The sequence below is a fragment of the Rhinichthys klamathensis genome, unplaced genomic scaffold (genome assembly GCF_029890125.1).
Source record: "Rhinichthys klamathensis goyatoka isolate OS25496 unplaced genomic scaffold, OSU_Roscu_1.1 h1tg000653l_1, whole genome shotgun sequence".
In the NCBI taxonomy this organism is placed as follows: domain Eukaryota; kingdom Metazoa; phylum Chordata; class Actinopteri; order Cypriniformes; family Leuciscidae; genus Rhinichthys; species Rhinichthys klamathensis.
Window position 1 is genome coordinate 30,577 of NW_026607097.1, and position 22,865 is coordinate 53,441.

The 22,865-nt window shown below is 36.0% G+C and overlaps 1 protein-coding gene across 1 annotated transcript; it reads right to left on the reverse strand.

The window, feature by feature from the left end:
- Positions 1-2,589: 2,589 nt before the first annotated feature.
- Positions 2,590-21,944, reverse strand: si:dkey-240h12.4 (death-associated protein kinase 2). The gene is made up of 12 exons (XM_056241530.1): positions 21,835-21,944; positions 16,792-16,957; positions 15,774-15,995; positions 15,275-15,413; positions 14,629-14,758; positions 10,606-10,654; positions 9,692-9,718; positions 5,279-5,431; positions 4,898-4,943; positions 4,690-4,779; positions 3,916-4,002; positions 2,590-2,855 (listed from the first exon to the last, which is right to left on the reverse strand). Exons 2-12 carry the CDS (start codon positions 16,851-16,853, stop codon positions 2,775-2,777), a joined length of 1,086 nt encoding a protein of 361 aa, XP_056097505.1. The 5' UTR covers positions 16,854-16,957; positions 21,835-21,944; the 3' UTR covers positions 2,590-2,774.
- Between the last annotated feature and the right edge of the window lie 921 nt (positions 21,945-22,865).

The window sequence follows — 22,865 nt, forward strand, 5'->3', positions numbered from 1 at the left end:
TATTAATAGTAGGTGCATGATTTATTTTTGTTAATGTTTTGTCAATTTACTAATAGATTTTCCAGCCCTGCAAATCACACTTTTGAAATTCCTCGATATTTCCTGGCTTTCCATGATGGAGAAAACCCTGATATGTGCATGTGCTGAAACAAAATTGATCAGACATTAAATTAAAGGACAAACTGCTTTTAATTTACACAAAGCAGAATCAAAACAAACCAGGACATACATTTAAACTAACAAACTGTATAGGAAAAAAAACGCATGCACCAAATTACTCAATGACATTTTTTATATAGCTAAGACAATAGTATCGAATTATATAAAAAACTAAACACACACCAAATCATTATACATTTGCAAATACACAAGCAAATGAGACAAACAAATACTGCATAAGAAAATCTGACACATAGAGAGAGAGAGAAAATCACACTCACTAATCTGACATGCTCCATTAAAAAAACATAAATAAACATAATAAAAAACAAAAACAGTGGTCTGTTGACATATTTGATTCATTAAACTGTGTTGTTACATATTAAAGGAATTACAACCCTCAGGCAAATGTTACATAACAGAAGACACAGTAACATTCTTGCAAGTCAGGTATAGTTTACAAAATATATCATGACAGTAATATATAATAATAATTTGTGCGATATTCACATTACAAGTTCTATAGGCAAGAGTGTAAGAGGGCAAAATGTTGTAGCTATGTTTGGATGATGGAAGACTTCTTAAACTGAACAGTTATTTTTAAACCTACAAGGAAGACCAGTTTCCTTTAAAAAAGACTGATATATATATACAGTATACAGGTATATATAATATCAGTAGAGCACTATCAAAAATTAAATTGATATAGTTTCTTGAGACTGACAAAAAAGGCAACAATTAGTGTCTAGAATAATTCAAGCAGCGTTTCATAAAGCTCAACACTGCATGACGCCATTCAAGTACATTTAAAGTGGCTCTTCACATGAAATCTCAGTTGATCACACTCAAAGTTGTAAAATTGTTAACTGCGTTACATGTCAAACACAATTTATAACAGCTGTATATATCTGTTCATGCCATAAATGAATATTTGCTCAGAGATGACCGTACTGAAGATGCCTAGTAAATATTAAACTCGTCAGACAAGCCAGCACTCACGCAATATTTCAACTACAATTCAGCCATGTGGAGAAAAAAAGGCAGCTTGTTGAATCCTCATCAATATAGAGAATATGATTTGGTCTCTGGTAGTCTAATTCAGGACTGTAGAACATGTATTGGTCTAGAATAGATCGTGTTTTTGAGAAGATATGTAAGTTAAGGCACTCAGCCCAAAAAGTCCTCTCTTATAATTTGGTTTGCTTGTTTTTCTTTGAGTACAGTAAACTATGACACCCGTTTACACCTGGTTTTAAGATCCGTCTCGGTTGATTCAATCACATGTGGTCAGTAGCCCTACTAAATAGGGTGCAAATGATCGGTTCACTCACTCAAACCACATTCAGAGGTAGTCAGAAACACATGTGACCATGTTGCATTTGTAGTGTAAACGTTATAAGGATCGTCTACTCGCCTGTCTACCATCCATTGTGCTTAAACAAGGGTTTAAAATTCAAAAGAAGAAAAAAATGGATAAACTGCATACTTATGCACAAGAAAGTAACTTATATGCCTGATATCAATATTAGTTAGTTCATATTAATTCTAGTTAGCTTAAAGCCCAAGTAATCAGGATCATTTTTGTGCTTTAAAAAAAATTGTGCTTTATCAAAATGCAGTAACACACTGACATAGTAGGTGATGTACATAGTCATGAGTCCTTTCTTTTGAAATCCTAGCAAGTTGCTAAATGAATGTTAATACCAGGTATAAACGGGGCTTTGACTTTGCTATTGTTTTTAAGCAAATCTGATGTTGAATATTTATGTTGAAATGCAATGTTATATTATACACACACACACACACACACTACCGTTCAAAAGTTTGGGACCGGTAAGATTTTTTGATGTCTCTTATGCTCACCAAGACTGTAGAAATACAAAATACAATTAGGAAATTTAATAATACTTTTATATTTTAATATGTTTTGTATAATAAATGTAATTTATTTCTATGATGAATTTTCAGCATCATTACTCCAGTCTTCAGTGTCACATGATAAAGTTAAAAAGAACAGCATTTATATTTTGAAATGGATTTTTTTTAACAATATATAACTCTTTGCGCTCACTTTTTGATAAATTTACTGCATCATTGCTGAATAAAAGTATTAATTAAAAAAAGACCCCAAAACTTTTGAACGGTAGGATATATAGCTTAACAACATGAATGGACAGTCCCTATAGTAACTTTGCAATCCCACTGAAATAAACCTAAAAAAAAAAAAAAAATTAAGGAAACCTTAATGTTGTAGGAACCTCCTTCAAGACACCTGACCCTCCTGTCAACAGCACTTCAGGTAAAAGAATCACACTCAGTCTGTCAGAGGTAGAACTCTATGAACATGCTTGCATATTAGTATAGAAAACCACAATGGCCCCATCCTTCTTTCAGATGAGGTCAACCACTGTAACAGGGTACAGGGTAACAGGATACATAGCTGGTGGTTGGGCAATCGCATGCACTGAGGTTCAAGGCCTTTGGATGAGACAAGAGAAGAGATTGTGGCCTCTGTTTCCCCCTCTTGGCACTACAAAGTACTGCAGGTTGAATGAGCGCCGCCGCCTCGATACAGGGAGATGCTTGTGGTTTATGACTCCCTCTACCAGCGAGATTTATGAATTGCTACTAAGACGTCTGCGTAAGAGAGAGGCAGGTTTTGTGCCAGTGTCCTCCTGATCGCTCTCACAGTCTCTCTGATTGGAAAACACCAGGAAAATGAAGCATTGAATTATTTACAAGAATTAAGCACATCTGCCCTATATTTCTCATTCAGATCTTTGCCAAAGATAATTGGCATTTAAAGGTGCAGTATGTAAGAATGACAGGAAAACACGAAACTGCAGTCCAAATTCAAAATATCAGAGACCGTTGTTTCCCCCGCCCCCTCCTCCTCAGACTCGAAGCTCACGCGGTTTGCCAGTTTGAGGACACGCAACAGGAGCGAGCGCAATTGACAGCGAAAACCGAGGAGACTTACAGACTGTAAGTTAATGAGTTGATTTAGTATCCGCGTTTTAATATGCTCTCGTTCATATAGATTTTTAGATGGATACCGATGCTTTTTAGGTTGTGTGGAATCTGCAATCTCTGACCAGTTTGTTTGCTCGTTTCCAAGGCTGCGATACGCTGTGTTTCCTGCCAAATGGCAGCCCAGGGTGTCGAAATACTATTGGGTGAACAGGCAGTCGGCGAGATCACACAGACCAAAACAAAACCCGACTGACAACACGGAACGTGTAAAATAATAAGTAACATAACTGTCTGTAGAAGTGTTTTTCAGAGAAACGAGAAAGTGAACTTAGCATGTTTCCTAAATATCTGTAAACATATTATGGTATTTTTATGCTTTAGTAGAGTAAAAAAGTTACATACAGCACCTTTAACATTTTATTTATACTGTACATTAGTGTTTATTGTAATGTCTTTAATTCAGATTTAAAATATTTAATAAATAATTAAAATGATTATTTGATGAAGTTTGCATCATTGACTCTTAATACGGTGAAATGCTTTGAAACAGTTTCTATTGTAAAAATAAATATTAAATAATAAAAATAAAGGTGACTTGACATGAGATTTGGTGGCTTGCTGTGCTTAACTGTTCTTAAAAATAATGTAATTATCTTTTAAAAATAAAAGTACAATAATGGGTTTTATTTTATTTACCTGCTTGATTATTAGTCTAAACTTAAATTTTAAATAAATTTAGGTATGTTTGGGGGAAATATGAACCTGTTTTTATGAGACTCTTACCAGTTCTTGTTGCTCTGGACCGCGGGCCTTACACAGTAACTGCAGTCGACAAAATCGATTACAAGCCGAAACCATGTTAAAGGACATCTACAGAGTGAAATGAGAAAGTCAACAAGATTTACATAGTTAATAAATATTACAGTGTATTTCCACAAAATGTCTGTCACAATCCAGACAGAAAAAGAGCAACAAAAAGGCATCATGATAGGAAAAACATTGACTCAGTGTTTCTACTGAACAGCAGGTGTCTGTCTTTACGCACTGGTCTGTTAGGTCAGAGAAGACATTTGAGTCAGCTAAGGTAGTGTTAGCAACCAGTTCAGACATTTAAAGGAACTGTTCTTTTTACATTCATGTTTTTTTTTTAGAGATTAAAAGCCCCTAGAAACAACTGTTGTTACATGAATTCCTTTGCAAATTATTTTATGTATGATTTATACGAAGTAAAACCCTAGCATGTGTTTGGAACAACATGATGCTGAATCGATATCAGTTTTTTGGGTGTACTATCCCTTTAAGAGAAATGCTACCATTGAAATCACAGTGAATAAAAAGAGTGTGCATCATCAAGACTAATCATCTAGATGTGTATTAATAGTACATGAGGGACAAAGATTGACTGAGGGAGACAGAAAGATAAAGCATGCAGACACACAGGTAGTGACGAAAGTTGGTCTGTGGGTGACAACAGTCTACACACTCCAGCCAATAGCGAGTTTCTCTGACCATGCTTACAAAACCCACAGCAGGGCTGTTTAACAAACAAACACCAACCTTCCATTTCCTCCTCGCATTGAACTTCTTAAAGTTTTTCATGTTGATGGAGGAGCGGTTCCTCTTGGCTATTTGAGTTCTATTGAGAGGCTAAAAGAGAAATGGATGTGGGAAAAAGTTACTGAAATAATCCTTATGAGAAGGTAAAATGATAAATAATTATGCCATAAAATATATAAGAGGAGAGGGGAAAGTTTATGCATCTCACCTTAATCCAGGGATGAATGAGGCACTCGTCTGCTGTCATTCTTTCACTAAATACAAATGCACAGAAGTAAAATAAAAATATTTAACCCTTAAAAATGATTTATTAGACAAAAGTTAGTTTAGACCGTTAAAGATTAAAATAACAGCTTGAAATCTCAGATAGACAGACAGACAGACAGACAGTCAGACAGTCAGACAGTCAGACAGACAGACAGACAGACAGACAGATAGATAGATAGATAGATAGATAGATAGATAGATAGATAGATAGATAGATAGATAGATAGATAGATAGATAGATAGATAGATAGATAGATAGATAGATAGATAGATAGATAGTCCCAGTGATTAAAATAGAATGACTGCTATAATGACTCATTACCTCTGGTCTTTAACTAGTAGTTTCAGGATGAAGTCTTTGGCCATGTTGCTGGTTTGGCTGAAGTGGTGAGGCTCAAACTCATAGTTCATTGCCACGATGTTCCTCAGCGTCTCTTCATCAGTGTCCCCTTGGAATGGTGACAGGCCACTCAAACTGATGGCATAAATATACACGAATAAAACATTTTTTAACTTGGGGACAAATGTTTGTTTGCCTAGAGATCCTAGGGAGAGAGTAAACTCTGCAGATATAATGCCTTCATAAAAATGCATTATGAAAAAATTTAGACCATTTCAACGGCAATTTGTCGGCTTAAGGAAGTGACATCTTTGTTCCTTGGTCGTTTCTGGTTAGTTGTCGAGCTCATTCAAAACATTGGCGGAGAAGCGGTATTACGCATGGCATCTTACGCACAGAAGCCATTGGCACCTGCTGCTGTGCTTAGTGGCACATCCGGTTGTCATTAGCATGTGCCAGTGAACAGTGGCATGTGCCACTAAAACTTGTGACACGAGCCGACGGAATGCGTCATGTACCACTGACATTGTTGCGCTGTATACATTTTTTTAAACTGGATGTCTATTATAATGTGCCTACAGCAAGTCAAATACTTTAACAAAACATGCATGTTCACTCTGTTAAAAAATGGTTTTATTTCACATTCCATAATTCCATAAAATTATAGATGAGAACCACTAACTGAATTATTATTTCAACTCAATTTTATTTGATAATGTACCAAAAACAGTTACTCAGATCTACTTCATTTTTTTACTTACATTTACTCAGTTCATATGGTATATGTGATTGATTTCATTGCGATAAAACTGTATCAATATATTTAAGTGTAAAAATGTTTCACCCAAAGTGATATAACTTTCTGTGTAGTACCGTATATACAGAACTAGACCACTGAGATCTTAAAGTTGTGATCGTATCAACAAAAAAACTTTCCAAAGTTGTCACAGAGAGCAGTAGAGGGGTCTAAAATGGAATGCACAGGAGGATTTAAAACAGAGTTAATAGTGGAAAAAAGACCTTGAGGTTTATGAGAATTTTTTGTGATAAGTTCAGAAAAAATATATATGCATTTTGCGGCCTTTGCAGCTTTCTGAAACAAGCTCTAAGATTTGATTAGGAATGTGCAATCTGCTCTTTTCCCATTGGCGCTCAGCCCGTCTGCATGCCCGTCTAAAGGTACGTGTAGTGTCAGCGTGCCAGGGCACTGGTGCAGGCTTATGATTTTTGTACTTCAATGGTGCAATAGAATTCATAATGGTAGGCTGCAGAAAATTCTTCACTAGAACATTGAGTAAAAAAAAGCAAGTTAAGCGTGCCAGCGATGGATTTCTGAGGATTCGGCCAGTGAGAGGGACAGTAAAGAGTACAGGCCTGCGGTCAGAGAAAGATGCACTACTGATTTCTAAGTTTGAAATAGAGAAACCACCATGGGTTAAAATCAGATCAAGGGTGTGGCCATGGATATGTGTTGGACCAGAAACCCAAAGACTCAATCAGATTTAGAAATTCTGCCAAATATGGTTTAGAAGCACAGCAAACATGTATGGTGAAACATGTATTCTTATACTTATACTGACACCTACCGGCGTGCATGCAGCAATATGCATATACAGGTTTACAGTAATGGATGCGACTGTTAATGCGGTATTTATAGTGACCATGATAGATTTATTCCGTGTGTTTCCTAGACTGGGCAGTTTGCGTGATCAACAATATACAATAGAACTGGTATTACACAACATTCAGTGGCACATGTCACTCAAATACAGATGTGCCACCAACTGAAAACATGTTTGAAAAATATTACCGATTTGTAAACATGTTTAATTGATATTTATTTTTAAAAATGACTAAATTATGCTATTTATTTACGATTTAGACTTAGACTTATCTTTATTGATCCTTTTAGGAAGACTCCCGCAAGGAAATTGAAAATTCCAGCAGCAGTTTTAGCAAAGGAAAAAGAGAGTAGCAGAGAAAAGGAGAAAATATAATACAACAGTACAATAATAATAATAACATTAATAAAAATATCAACAACCATAAATTATTTTAAAAATTGTCAATGTTAAGTCCACTGTTATAGTGATATAGTGAGGTATAATGAAAGTACAGGTATGTATGTATGTGTGTATGTATGTGTATGTATGTATATGTATGTCCTCTCTGCCCTATTTCCTCCTCCCCCCCAAGTGAGGAATAGCTGTATAATTTTGTATAGCTGCTCAACTCTGTCACTACTGGAGGTGCCACAACATACCAGTCATGACTCAGTCATGTTACACAGAATTGGAACAATTCCACAGAATTGTTCCACAGTCAAAACTCAGTCATGTTCCACAGAATTGTCAGTGGTACATGACGCAATCCATCGGCATATCACAAGTTTTAGTGCCGCATGTCACTATCCGCTGGCACATGCCAATGAAAACCGGACGTGCCATCGCACTAAGCACAGCGGCATCTGCCAATGGCTTCTGTGCGTAAGATGCCATGCCACTTAATGTTACTCCATCGGCGGGAGGTGTTTGATGCACAGTGGGATTGTGCTAATTTATTAAATCATGCTAAGGAAAATGTCAAAATTAAAACGAGGTCCATGTTTCTTGGAGCTTGGATGCTCTCTAAGGCCTGGAACTAACCTACGAAACTTAATGTGTCATCTGGATTGCAGAAGTGAAGCGAGAAGTCAACTCTAGGATATGCAGCACACATTTTGATTCTGGTAAGTGAATTCATTTTTTCCCATTTAATCATTTGTATTTCTTTACATGAACTATTTAAGTATGATGCAGCATAATAGCTTGTTTTCATATGACGTCACGCCACTGCGTTGCCATGGCGCGAAATGCAAATGGAGGGCAGGAAGTGATTTGCTGTATTTAGAAAGCACTATAACAAACTTAAAATGCCTATGTTTTGCATCGTTTATGGTTACTTAAATCGATCAAACCACGAGGAGTTTTTATCGTGTACCAAAAGTTGTTGTTCATAAGGGGGGAAAATGAAAGAAATTGACTGAAAAACTCAGTGAAAACGGCTTGCAAACTTACGTCTGCGGTCGGGAGGAGCCGAATGGGAAAATGCCCGTGTTTGCAGTGATCACTTCGTCAAAGGTGAGTTAATACAACTTAAGTGGCTATGTTTGTGTAACGTGTAACGTTTCCGAACTTTGTAAAGTCAAAGCATGTCTGTAAGACAATGTAGTTGCTGATATCTACCGCCTCGATCTCAGGAAAATCTTTCAATTCAGTTGAAAAATCGCTCCTCTTCATAACGTAAGGATCACGTCCAACATATGTTTGATTTTTTGTTTATATCTTTCTCTTGTAATAGCGTGTAAAGTAGTACAGTACGGAAATTCCTCCATCTCGTCCATTGCGCTCTTCACTCCCTGCCCTCCATCTGAATTTCGCGCGTCATCATAATCACGTGACTGAAACCCAGCTATTTGAGCTAGCATTGTGGCTTCGTCATTGTTTACATGCGTAGCTAGCTAGTGTTTTGATACGCGTGTAGTGAAAAAAGTTTTTATTTTCGTTTCTTTTGGCTATGATTAGGAAAGTTGCCATTCGCATTAATTGTCTATATCTAGTCACCTGACAAATGTAATGAGTAACACGTTACAGTAATAATATAGTGTGTAACATTAGCTAATTGCATTAGTATGAAAGACTTTTTCATCACTTATTAAGCTTGGCTAATGTTAATTCAAACATGCACTGATGCATTAAACAATAACAGTAGTATCTTTAAAGACTGTGCCCAGATTAACCAGATTAAGTTAAATAATTATTGTTTTTCTACTTTTGTCTTTAGGAAAGCCATCAGATGACCCTGTACAGACTACAAAAAGGATTTAAACAATTATTGCTTGTTTTTAAAGAACCATAAAAATGTTTACAGGCAGTAGACAATTAAAGTCAATTAAACATTCCAACGCGTTTTTTACGGTTTACGTCCTTGAAATGGTCTATAGTTTCCAACAAAATACAATCGTTTCTACGGGTTTTATTTCTAAGTCTGAAATATCTCTCCACAATAATCTATGAGAAAATATGGTAATATTTAAAAATTACGCACACCCCCTTTAAGATCAACTGCTTTCTTTATTCCTGCTTAAAGCCGTAGGCTTTTACTAAGCATTCTGATGGTTATCTACTCCATATCTGGTGTGCTTCATTTCTGACATAACTGATCTCATCCCACAGGACCTGACCTTTAAACTTGAGAAAGCACATTGCTTGTCAAAGGGAGGCTTTATTTCGGAGGCAATTTATGTCCTAGTTAAAATCTGAATATCTGGAGCACGACCTTGGTTTGCAGAATAATTCTTAAAGGATTTGGCTGTCTGAAGTGTTATCATATGATGAACAATAAAAGATTACTTACAAAATGTAGGTAATGACACCAATACTCCTAAAAAAAAAACACACACACACACACACACACCAGAATGATTAATCATTAGTAATTGAATATTAAAGCCTATGAATAGAATTCAGAGTTATTCAACATACAAACCAAAAATAAATATTTATAACATAATTTTTTTATTAACTATTTTACATATATTTTATAAAACAAATATTATAATAAAAATGTTTATATAAATACTATTTTTATCTCACAACGAGTGAAATAACTATTGTTATTATTATTATAAATATATAAAATATTTTCTAAAAAGAATTAAAATATATTTTCTATATAATATTTTATACAAATATATAATATATATTTTATAAATACATATTTTTATTACAATAAACATATAATTATAAAATATAATTCACAAAGTGTACATTTTGATATAGAAATTCACCATGTTAATTAAATATATTCTTTTATATGTTAAGTGACATATTTGAAATTGTTTCAGATTTTATCAGTGTTCTCCGGAAACTGAACCCATGACCCCGGCTTTGTTTGTGCCATGCTCTACCAGTTGAGCTTCAGGAATGAATGAGATGTAAACCGAACACATATTATGCTAACAATTATGCTAACCAGACATGAGTTGTTGTCTTTGGCACAGCAGACCATAGCTACTGCGTTTTGTCAAAAGCCAAAATAGCTTCCCTTCTGACTATGTTTCGTACATGACATCCATATTTAGTTGCATATTATGACCTACAAATACATATACACGTTGAGACAGATGCACACACTTAAATGAGCACCTGGTGATGTCTGAGGAAAGACGAATCAAGTCTGAGCATGCCCAAAACTCCCTTATGCATTCTGACCCTATAATTGCATGTACGTTTGAGTGTTTGCTACTGATTTAACCAGGCAAGACTTACCACATATCAGCTGCCGTACCGAGAGGCTCAAAGTTGATGATCTCAGGGGCTGAGAGAAAAGGAAAGATAATGTAGAGTTAAAATAAAACTCACCAACTCTCCTGTTGGCTCTCATAAAAACCTTTTCAGTTGCAACAGCGCACTGATCTCATTTTATTGCATTAATCAATAGTTTCAGACAGCTTTGGCCAGACAGAAGCAAGCTTTTTTGAGAAGCCAAACTCACAAAAATCAAACCATTAAGTGCATTCTTTGAGATCCACGGCACATGTTCATGTCCTCACATGAACCACAGCAGATTGTGCTCTGTTCCCTAATGAGTTTCATATGAACAAAGCTTCACTTTACCTTGACAGAAAATCTGCAGGATTTTTTTTATTGTTTTGTTTTTTTGTTTAAAGTATCTGACTAACAAACAAACAGACTGCCTTAGTTAACATTCTCAGAGATGAAGGCATCTTCCGTTAATCTCTGTTTTGTGCCCGGACATGACAAAGTAATAGTAAAAAAAAAAAACATCAGGGTGAGTAAATTAGGAAACTGTACTTTTTAGGTGACCTATCCCTTTAAACCTGTTAGTCTATCAAATTAAAGTGTATTTTAAATGATAGCTTAATTATTTGGGATATGTTCAGCCATAAGTAGGGCAGACTCAGGCACTGGTGAGTTACTGGGATCACAATTCGGCCTATCACTATATGTGCTTAGAAAAACACTTAACCTCTAGTTGTTCACAAAGGATATCCTTATGATAAGTAAAGTGCTCGTATCTTTGGACAAAGGGGACAACTTAATATCAAGTAGCATACTACTTCTGCCTAGTCTCATCTGGAGAAAATCAGAATACTTGCTTTGGCCAATACCAATATTCACAGTTTTCTACTTACATTTACATTTATTCAACATGGTACAACAACGTTTACGGGAAAAAATAATGTATTAAAAAAGTATTTCTTTAAAGGGTCATGAAACCCCAAACCAAATTTTCTGAGATTTTATCAGAGGTATATGTGTTGAACACCATTGAAGACAATGTTAGCATCAGTTAGATTTAATAGCAGGGTTAAAATGGTTAAATTTGAGTTTTTTTCCGCTTTTTTTGTCTTCCGGGTTTAAAATCTTCATCGTGTCCACGTCACAGGCTGTGACGTGGCAGTGCACTGAGTGCGTTGATGACTCATCGGTGTCTCATAATTATTAATGAGACTGAGTTTTCATATCCTATGAGAAGACACTGTCTCTTAATTATTCATGACACCACGTGGATCTTTCCAGTGACATGTCAAACTGTGATATCGCGTAGTAGATGAGAGAGGCAATCATGGGACGCACGCAAGTGTTTGTTTTCGTGGTGCAAAAGTCCAATTGGGTTGAATATGTTTCCCCGCGATGCTGCCCGGGCTAGACTCTGGCTCTGGGCGGTTGGTTTTCCATCAACCACGGACACATCTAAACGTGTGTGCCTCAAACATTTTTCGAGAGAGAGAGCTTCGAGAATTGGAGAATGGTGGACTTCGCCTTGTTGACGACCAATGCAGGTTGCGTCTTGCGAGTGATGCGGTACCAAGTCCCGAGGACTTTTCTATCCCTTTAGAGGTGTGTGTCTGTGTGTGTGTGTGTGTGTCTAAAATGAGACGTCATCCACCTCCACAGAGCCATTTATTATGGGGGTTCAGGGGGCGCGTAGATCTAGCTATGCACGTAACGTTTTTTTTTAAGCGGAAAATTAATAATTTTCAAATATATGTATTTATAGTGTCTATATAAACAACTATATATTTTATAATAACATTATAATTATACATGTAGCCTACATTAATATGTTCTCAATAGAATTATGATTACTGTAGACTAATATAGCAGGGCATTCAGTTACTTTTGAAAGGACAATAATAAAGTGTCGTATTTCATAAGACTTTAACTTTGCCAGCTATAAAAAAAATCTAGCATTTCCTCACGTTTTACCACTGCTTTTAGTGACAGTCGATATGCATGGGATACTGGCGATGACAGTGATGGCCATACCATACCCCTTCTCACAGCCATCCACGCCCATTTAAGTTGCATTTTTCAAAAAGATTGTGAGCTAGACTTGAGCTGAAAGAGGGGGGTTTCATGACCCTTTAATAATAGACAAAAACTAGTAAAATATGATTATTAAACACTATTTTATTAATTATAAATGTATATTATTTATCAAATACATTATTTATGATGTATTATTTAATATTCTGCATATTTTACAAAACAAAATCTATATACAAAGTATTTATATCTCAAAACAGCTACTAAAATTATTATTATTATTTAAAAATATTATTTATTTCATTTCTTTATTTTTTATTATTTATAATTTAATATTCATATTAATTATGCATGTCAAATCTAAACATTTGGCTATTTATTATTGTGCCAGAAATCAGAATTAAAACTAATTAAAATCGGTTCTGCATATTAGTATTAAGATAATCCCTATTTGTATTGGTTGTAAAAAATAATATTGATCCATAGTCTCCTGAAGTACAGGGAGAGTACAAAATATGAGAGTACAAAATATATGTGCATGTGCTTTCTGTCAAGGTCAATATTTAAAAGAGCACTGTCAAGTGTGGCAGGCCAACCAAAGGATGTGTGTTTGTGACACTTCAGTATGTTTTCTGCACACACACACACACACACACACACACACACACACACACACACACACACACACACACACACACACACACACACACACACACACACACACACACACACACACACACACACACACAGTAGTTTAAGGGAACTGATGAGCTGTTAAACCACTCAAGGACATTTGTGAAATACATCGGCAGTGACATCACATCTCACAATAGTTATTTCTGTTCCTGTCCACTCATTTTTCAGCTGAACTAACGCAGCTCTGCCATTTCATCTGAAGTTAGCTCATCTCCATGGAGACGGCTAGAACTAAAAATTGTGAATATTGCTAAAGGCAGGAACAACACATGAGACAGAAGAAGGTGCTGACTGCTGAGTCAAACACACTCTAGCAGATGCAAACTAAACATGCGCACACACACTTAGTCAAAAAAATAAAAAATACTGTACGCAGTTATGTAAATGCAGATGCAGTTTAGCTATAAAAGCACACACTCAGCTGTTGACACATTTATAGTTAGCTGCTTAAATAATAACAAAACCAGTATAACAGCACAGACATCTAAAGGTAACTCTTTTTTTTACCGTCATGGAAGAATGCAAAGTATACAATACCATTCAAATAATTGGGGTCAGTAAGATTTTATATTTTAAAGAAATACATTAATTCACAGCAAAGATTCATTAAATTCATCAAAGTGACAGTGAAGACTTTAACATTGATATAAAAGGTTTCTATTTCAAATAAATGGTGTTCTTTTGAAATTTTTGTTTAAAGGAAGGGTGGCAATTTTTTCCAGAAACATTTTTGTTGGTTGAAACTGAAAGTCTCTTCACATCCTGATAGCAATTAATAATTATTGTGGTACACACACACACAAACACACACACACAGACACACACACACACACACACATTATATATTAAATGTATCACGGTCTCTAGCAAAATATTAAATAGCACAACTGTTTTCAACATTGAAATTAATAATAAAAGTTTCTTGATCACCAAACCAGCATATCAGAAAGATTTTGAAGGATCATGTGACAATGAAGACTGGAGTAATGGCTGCTGAAAATTCAGCTTTGCCATCACAGGAGTAAATTACATTTTAAAATATAATAAAATAGAAAAAACTTATTTGAAATTGCAACAATATTACGTTTTTTACTGTATTTTGGATCAAATAATTATAGACTTGGTGAGAAGAAGATACTTCTTTCAAAAACATTTAAAATCATACCGGCCCCAAACTTTTGAATGGTAGTGCATATCTGATGGTTTTGATATTGGACAAGCATTTGCATATTTGCGTAGGTTTATGGCTTTAAAATGAACACATTCACCTGAAGTCAAAACCACACAGACTGAACCACTCACCAATATACTGAGGGGTTCCACCTAAACTCTTATACTCTTCTCCTTGAATGAAGCGATGAGCCATGCCGAAATCAATGATCTTGATGTCTGGATTGGGAGCGAGCTTGTCCGACAACATGATGTTCTCCGGCTGAAGAACAAAAAGTAATATAAAAATATGTCTTTAGCCTGACTCACAAAGAGTTTATTGATTTTTATTGTAAATTATATTGTTTTTTCTACATAGGTTTTTTTTTACAGTCTATGGTTTTAGGTCAGTAAAATTCTGGTATGGTGTCTTTGATAATCTCAGTGAAGTTTGATGACACAGATATGAATAAATATTACAGATATTTTGAATAAATAGAGTAGATATAATGCATTTCCACAATGTTCACATAATCAAAATATCTGGATAAACATTGTTGTCGTGTGAATATTTCATCAGGAAGTGTCTAATTTTGGTCAGAGGTGACAGTTTCAGTGAGAAAGGTACACAGTCTACTTCCTCATTACCATGTTGAAATCTTTATAGGAAGTGACAAGCTTGCTACACATAGAGTTAAAATTAACTTTTGAAGGCCATTTGAAACTGTTTGTGTGGTTGAACGGTTCGCTTTTCTGACTTTTAGCTGGGGGTTTGAATACAGCTAGGCATCCTGCCTACCTTCAGGTCAAAATGGCCAACGTTTTTTTTGTGCATGTAGCTGACACCCTCCAGAATCTGCTTCATAAACTCAATGGCCTCCGTCTCGGTGAGGTTTTCTTTCTCAGCGATGAAATCAAAGAGTTCTCCACCCTTTATGCTATATATAAAAAAAAAAAAAAAAAAAAGATATGACAGAGAAGACAGGAGTGAACCACAGGTCATCATTATTGGTGTAATGCAAAAACATTTTATTTTATTGTATTATTTAAAAATAATGTAATTTAAGCTAATAATAATTTCATATAATGTAATAAAACATGAAAGGAATTTCACAATTTTCTAGACATTTTCTTAATGCAAAATATATATTTCATTTCTTTTGATTTTATTATAAAATATGATGGACATTTCCTTATAATATTTATTATATTATCACTTTCTGTTTTTTTCTATATAAAGAAGCTTCCTCCACCTTTTCAAAAACAAATTTGTACCTCAGACATACACATATACTCACAGCTCAACGATGAGGACCACCTCTGCCCTGCTCTCGAAAACATCTCTGATAGCCATGACATTTTGATGTTGAAAGCCCTGTAGGATCTCCACCTCCTTCTCCACACTCTTCCTCTCCAGGCCCAGCCTGCTTCCTGCACCTTTTTTCAGCTTCAGGAACTTACCGGCCCACAGAACGCCAGTGGCCCGCTCCCGCACTTCACGCACCTGCCCGAAGTGGCCACTAAGACAGAGGCGATAGACAGAATGAACCGAGATAAGTGTTAAGAACTAGGCAGGTATTCAACTATGTAAGTCCTAAGAAATAACTGGGCCAAAATAGATAATCATAACAGTACAATGCATGTATAGTAGTGCACCAGCTGTGTAATATACATAGTAAAATACTTGATATTTATGGCACTATAAATGATTTTAATTATATTTATTTATTTTAGATTCTTCATTTTACCTATTATTTTTTCTCTGCCATGTAATAATTTAACCCATTATAATCACTTTATTGAAATAAACTAACTCTAATCATTTTTTTTTATATTTATTGTTGGAAATTTTGCCTTGTTAATACCAAATTATTATTTGAAGTGCCTTTAAAATACCATTTAAATACCAATGTATATGGATATGATCATATTATATGAACAATATGAATATTGTTATATTATATTATTTTTTTTATATTTTGATAAACACTACCGTTCAAAAGTTTGGATCTGTATGATTTTTTATGTTTTCGAAAGTTTAGTGTGCTCACCAAGGCTGTATTTAAAGTAAAAAATACAGTAAAACGGTAATTTTGTAAAAATATTATTACAATTTTAAAATGTTATTCATTCCTGTAATGGCAAATCTAAATTTTCAGCATCATTACTCCAGTCTTCAGTGTCACATGATCCTTCATAAATCATTTTGATATGCTGATTTGATGTTCAAGACACATTTCTTATTATCAATCATGAGTTGTGCTGCTTTGTTTTGTAGAAGAGAATATAGCAGAAAATTGTTTTACATCTCTTTACCTTCCCAAAACATTTCCAATCTCATAAAGGTCTTCAACATTATCCAGCTTGAAGACAGCCATGCTGCTCTCTCTCTCTCTCTCTTCAGTGTCCTCTGTCTGTGAATGTCCAAAGGAAAGCTATGGGCTATATAGTGCTCATACTGAGTTTAGCATTTGATCCATACCTGAAACACAAAGGGTATAAGTTAGTGGTCTATATCTGTTCCATAAGAAAGCTCCAAACCCGCTGAATATATTTCCTTCAGCATTTAACTAAACTTGCACAACCATTTGGCAAGTACAGTATTTGATGACTTTAAAGGCTGCCTAACAGCACTACTAACTGGGAACAGATATCTGGAAATAATTTACGAGTCCCTAAAGGGTAAACCCCTCTGATACGCTAGAACTACATACATGAGAAAGAATGTTGCACTAAACGCTCTAGAATGTCGGTCACAAGTAAACAAACCAGTCCTTTAAACTTCGGCCAAGTGTGGACAAACCGTTAGGTCACAATGTGCGATACAGAGTATGAACATACTGTGAGAGACTGCCTAACAGACCTCAGTCACCCTCTCATGGTTATGTTAACACATTCTTAAATAATGAGACCCTTTCCCATATTTAGCTGTTGTGTAATTAGTTTTCAATGGCTAACATAGTTTGTTACTAGGGGAGAAATAAATGAGAAAACTAATGAGGAGATAGGAGGAGAAGGATTATTTATGGAGTGACGAGATACACAAGTTATTATTTTGGCATATCTATCTGTCTGCCTGTCTGTCCATATAATGTATCATTTTTCCATTTCAGATGAGAAAATGTGAGTTATAAATCTCAATGGAGTTCTACGAGAGACTGATGATTTCACATTTCATGAACACAGCTGATGTGGTTCTGTTTATTTGCATAAGCTAAATAATGTAAATGTAATGTGAATGTGAAAAATTTGCCATTGAGAGAAACTGCAATTGGCTGTTTATCTGATTTGAATACAAGCTGTTCAAACACTAAAATTAGGGATGCACAGACTTCAGGCATTAAAAATTGCATATAAGGTAGTTTTTTTTATAAACCTTTTAAATACAGAATTGTTTCTACTCCAGTTTGTTGGTGAAGTATAAACATTTAAACGACAATAAACTGTAATAACTGGTTTTCGTGACAGATTTATTCATACATACATTACATTGCATACATTAAATAAAAAAACATCACTAACAGGTCAAGTAAAAATACAAAGACTATACAGTGTATATATTTAGCAAAATGCTAAATGAGTTATAAAATGTTTTTATAACTCATTATTTTTTAATGAGTGATTACAGTGCAACCTAACTAAAATGCACATAATGACACTCTCTTTCTTAGACTGCTGAGAGGAGCATCACTATTATTATTCCTTATTTAATCCCAAATCTAAGGTAGCCTAAACTTTACTCTTAACAGCCACCCAGCTGTGATTTTTCCAAACAACATCTTTTGTTGATCATGGAACAACATTCCAGTCCAATCACTGTCCCTAAACCTTACCCTACCCATTATATCCTTACAATCAGAGGGAAATGATAGGTAAATAAGAAGCCCCTAACCCTTGTTATAAGCCTAAGTGAAGTTCCTAAACGTCATTTCGGAGTAGTGAACCCATCTAATCTTTCAATTAACTACCATATAAGCAGCCGCTCACCTTGTGGCATCAGCTGTTTTTGCATCCCTCCACCTCCCCAACATAATTTAGGCATCTTGCTACCAGACTCATCTTCCAAGCATTATTAGTCCCACTGGGGGGTATACTGTAACTAAGCTCGAGTTGAAGCTGCTTCATAGAGCCCCTCCACTGCGGACAGCAAGCCAAATACGTTTAACCTTAATAGCTGAAAGATTATATGGGCAAACGAACTCGTGAAACTTGACAAAAACTATTCTTCAAATCCGATTGGTTGATTGGAATGTTGTTCCAGGATCAACAAGGATGTTGATACAAGAACATGTTCTACTTGGTGAAAACACGTTCACCACAAACCAGCCAGCAATGCCCTAGCAACCACTCAGAGCACCTTAGAAATCATATAGCAGTGCCTTGACAAACCAACAGCACCCTAGCAACCACCCTGAATACCCTAACAACCATATAGCACTGCAATGGTAATAATCCAGCCAGAGTTCAGTGCTTATAGAAGTAGAAAAGAGCCCCCAAAAAAGGAAGCGAGTGTCTTTTGGGAAAACAGAGATACAATCAAACATTTATATCTAGAGAACACACACTACACATCCTTACATATCAAAACGCACATCTTATGTTTCTTCCTACATTTGCAATGCTCAGTGATAATATGGACAACAGCACTTATTTCTCTGTGCTAAAGCTGAAGTTTACAAAGCACACTGGGCATCCAAGCGTGTTTAGAGCACATGTTAATTACGTTGTTTAAAGTGCACGTCAATTGTGTTTAGAACGGAACAGAGCTGGAAAGGCTTCATCGATCAACAATTCTTTTCCAAAATAACACCCCACCCATCTCACTTCAGCTTCCTACAGTAACATACCAGGAACGCAGCCACAGAGCAGAACAATAGTGTTCATTGCTAAACAAAAAAAAAACCTTTTGCTTCATTGGAGCAACAGTCACTCAGCTGTGTCGAATTACACACTCATATTATCTAGTAAAAGTAAAGCTAGGCTAAACAATAGGCTATATGCACGCATAACTTCCGCGTTTGACGCAAGGATGCTCTTGCGTTTCCGGTTGGGGAGATTTAAAGCGGAGGAAAACCGAGGAAAACGGGATTATGGCAGAGTCTTCAAAATTTACTGTCCTCTCGTCTTTGAAACAAAACTTTAATACGTTTACATGTAATTTTATATATACCGTAAAACTTCAAATAATAGCCGATTCCCAAATAGACGCCTGTCTCTTTTACACGCCTGGTGTGGCTGCAGGTTTGGGTAAATAAAGGCCGGTCTCAAATAGAGGCCGGGTCTGTTTTTTAGTTTCGGGTTGTATTTAATCCTCTAAAACCGCCAGATCGCCCGCTTTTTGGCGGCCGCCAAAGCACATTTTTGTCCCTCCAAAGCCTTTTTTTGATCGATGAGTGATGTAGAATAGAATGACTGCTGCGCTTGACAGGGCGCGTTACGAGCAGAGAGAGAGAGAGAGAGCGCTCCGGCCGCGCGCGCGCACTCTCCCGGCTTCAAACAACGAGCGCTGTCTTGCTCTCTCTCCCTCGCGCATATTAATCAAAATCAATTGACGCGATAGTAAAAGGTCGGAAGACCGCAGTTTCACGTGGAGCATTTGGAGATTTTTAGAGATTAGAGACAGGCCTATACACTCAATGAACGACATCTCAACACTAAATTATAAAGGCCTGTCTCATATAGACGCCTGTCTCAAATACAAGCCGGTGCAGTTCGACGATTTGGGTAAATAAAAGCCCGGGCTACTATTTGAAGTTTTACGGTAGTTATGTTTATTTAATATAATAAACACAGAAGCATAAACAAAATGAGGGGTGTCTGTTTTTGTGACTAACGTTTCTTTAGTATAGCAAGCAATAGAGTATAAAAACCAATATAAATTCTCGGTATAGCATGGACTCTACGATCGGCGGAAGTAATCCAGCATCCTTAGACCTTCACCGGAAATACCGCCGTGCATAGAGCCCATTAGTTCCAGCTTGCGCTTGAATGCAATGTTTGCATCATTAGTGCATTTTGCAACTTTTTAGTTTAAAAAGTACATACACTATGAATGGATACAGCTTATCTTCCCTCACCTTACGTTAGCTCCTTTATTTAGCAAACTCAGATGTGTGACTGACAGCCTGCGGGTTCAAGTGTGTGAATCCTGAAATTTGAGTATGAGCATGCTTTCATTATGTTCAATACAAGATGAAAGAAAGAGCTTGAAGAGCAATTCCAAGACCTGAAACCTGCCTGCTGAATCTAGGATCAGATCCCCCGCCATAAAACACCCAAAATAATGATCTCATTCTTGATTAGGATCAAAGTCTCAGACCTTCAGCTTCTTCCCTAAAACAATAAATGAGGAAAAAAAGCAAGGGAAAAACAAAAACAAATAAATAATGGGGAAAGAGAAAATTCTAAGAATGTAGATAACCAAACGAAATTAAAGGTAACTTTCAATTAGAAGGTATTACCACACAGGCTTACAGGAAACCCCCCACAGCAAATAAAACCATGTTAATTTAGATTTTAGGTTACCTGACTGACATCATGTTTTACAGGGCAAGGACAAAATTACACATGTAACCTAACCAGAAAGGCCTACTTTTAATTGAGCGTTTGCCTAAATCAATGTGCTGTAAACCAAATATGGTCAAAACAAATATGCATTTTTTTTAAACCCTATAACTTCCAGAAAGAAGATCAGGTTGTTTACCCTCAGGGCCTGGGAGGTTTTCTAGCCAGACAAGTAGTAAGATCCAGGTGATAACCACTAGTCAACCACTTGTTGTTAAACTAGTTGTTTAACAATCTGTGTTTGGCTACTTGACTATTTCATTTTAAACAACATAATAAAGTCAGTGACAGTCACCTACAAAGTTTTGAAACTCACTATGGTTTTTACACAGGTCTTGATCAATTTTGAAAGTGAATGTGAATGAGAAGTGAATGTTCCAAATGTCCGTTTGCTCTAGTCTGACGATGACAGAAAATTCCACACGGAATGAAACGATAATTTATAAAGGAGAACGTCTCCTGTCATCTCTGTGCTGAACACGACCGAAACCTGCGTGTGGAAACTTGTTCGTGTCTCATTCTTGTACGTCGTGTGTGTTTGATATTCCACTGCGAGTGTTTCTGAGACCCGCACCTTTACGAAGCCCACGAAAGTCTGTCACGACCACAATGCAACGATTAACGTTAATGTCCATTTTCTTATAGTACAACTTCTATCATGCAATGCGACACATCATGTAGCATACAAATTAAAAAAATTTTTTTACCCCTTTATCTCCTTACTTCCATATAGGATAGCCTATTTCATGTGAAATCCCTTGTAACCAAACGAAATGGTTGATTTATGTGACGTACCTGGCATAGATCGTCATGAAGCAGTGTCGTGTGTGTTTCACGGACGGTATTCCTCTGGAGCTCCACTCGCTGCAGAAGCGCTCGTACTTAAAATGAGGAAACGCTCGTGTTGACCATGTTAGTGCAGTGCCCGAAATGTGGCAAGCCATTTTAACACTATTCTTCTACACTACCGTCTGTTTTTATGTTACTAATTTGTTATAGTAGCCTACTGACTTAAATGAATATCTAGTAAGCAATAGTGACCATTTTTAACATCACTGCATGTTCATTAGATTTCCATTTGATAGGCTACTATAGCAAATACTTATTCCAGTAGTGAGCCTAATAGGAGCCTACAGTAGGCTATAATGCGTCTAGTGGCTGTAGAAAGGCGCACGACGAAGGAGATGGTAATAGATACAAAGTCTTTTAATTAAATGACAAACTCAAGACTCAGAGGGTACATGGCCACGTTCACACAAAAAATAACCGTAACCGACAAGGACTGAACAGAGAACAGGGAGTATAAATACACAAATATGGACACTAAACCGGAACAGTTGACAAGACGTAACTAATTAGAAAGCATAGTGACTAATACAGACAAGACAGAAACTGAACTAAACTGAACTTAGCCTACATGTGACAGGTAGAGCTATACATAAGTTAACAACCAATCACATTCAACTATGTATTTTGACTGTACCTTACAGTTATTTATATTTAATAACTATTCATTGTAGTAGTTATTTACCCTTTAATTACGTAAGAAATGTTAGTGCAGCTGGGAAAGATACAATGGTCCATAAATAGATACTAGTAGGCTACTGTATTCAATAAAAAAGTAAAGCTGGAATAAATTATCGTAACTAGATGAAGACTAACATGTAACCAAGTTGTAGTAATTAATAGCATTTAGTAAAAGTGGAATGTGTATCAGAAATTGGAATATAGTTGGAAGGGAATTGTTGATATCTGAACCACAGATGCCCGTAGAATTTACAGACAAATGTTCACTTCAATGAAATAGTTACCCGTCACCACTGAGA

What these genes read in the sequence shown, in the direction of transcription:
- si:dkey-240h12.4 (XM_056241530.1), bottom strand. Translation starts at nt 16,853, where the DNA reads ATGGCTGTCTTCAAGCTGGATAATGTTGAAGACCTTTATGAGATTGGA. An exon ending in GTGGTCCTCATCGTTGAGCT is followed by an intron (nt 15,414 to 15,773) that starts GTGAGTATATGT and finishes TTTTATATATAG; the next exon opens with CATAAAGGGTGGAGAACTCT. An exon ending in GTCCAGAGCAACAAGAACTG is followed by an intron (nt 2,856 to 3,915) that starts GTAAGAGTCTCA and finishes TTTTCCAATCAG; the next exon opens with AGAGACTGTGAGAGCGATCA.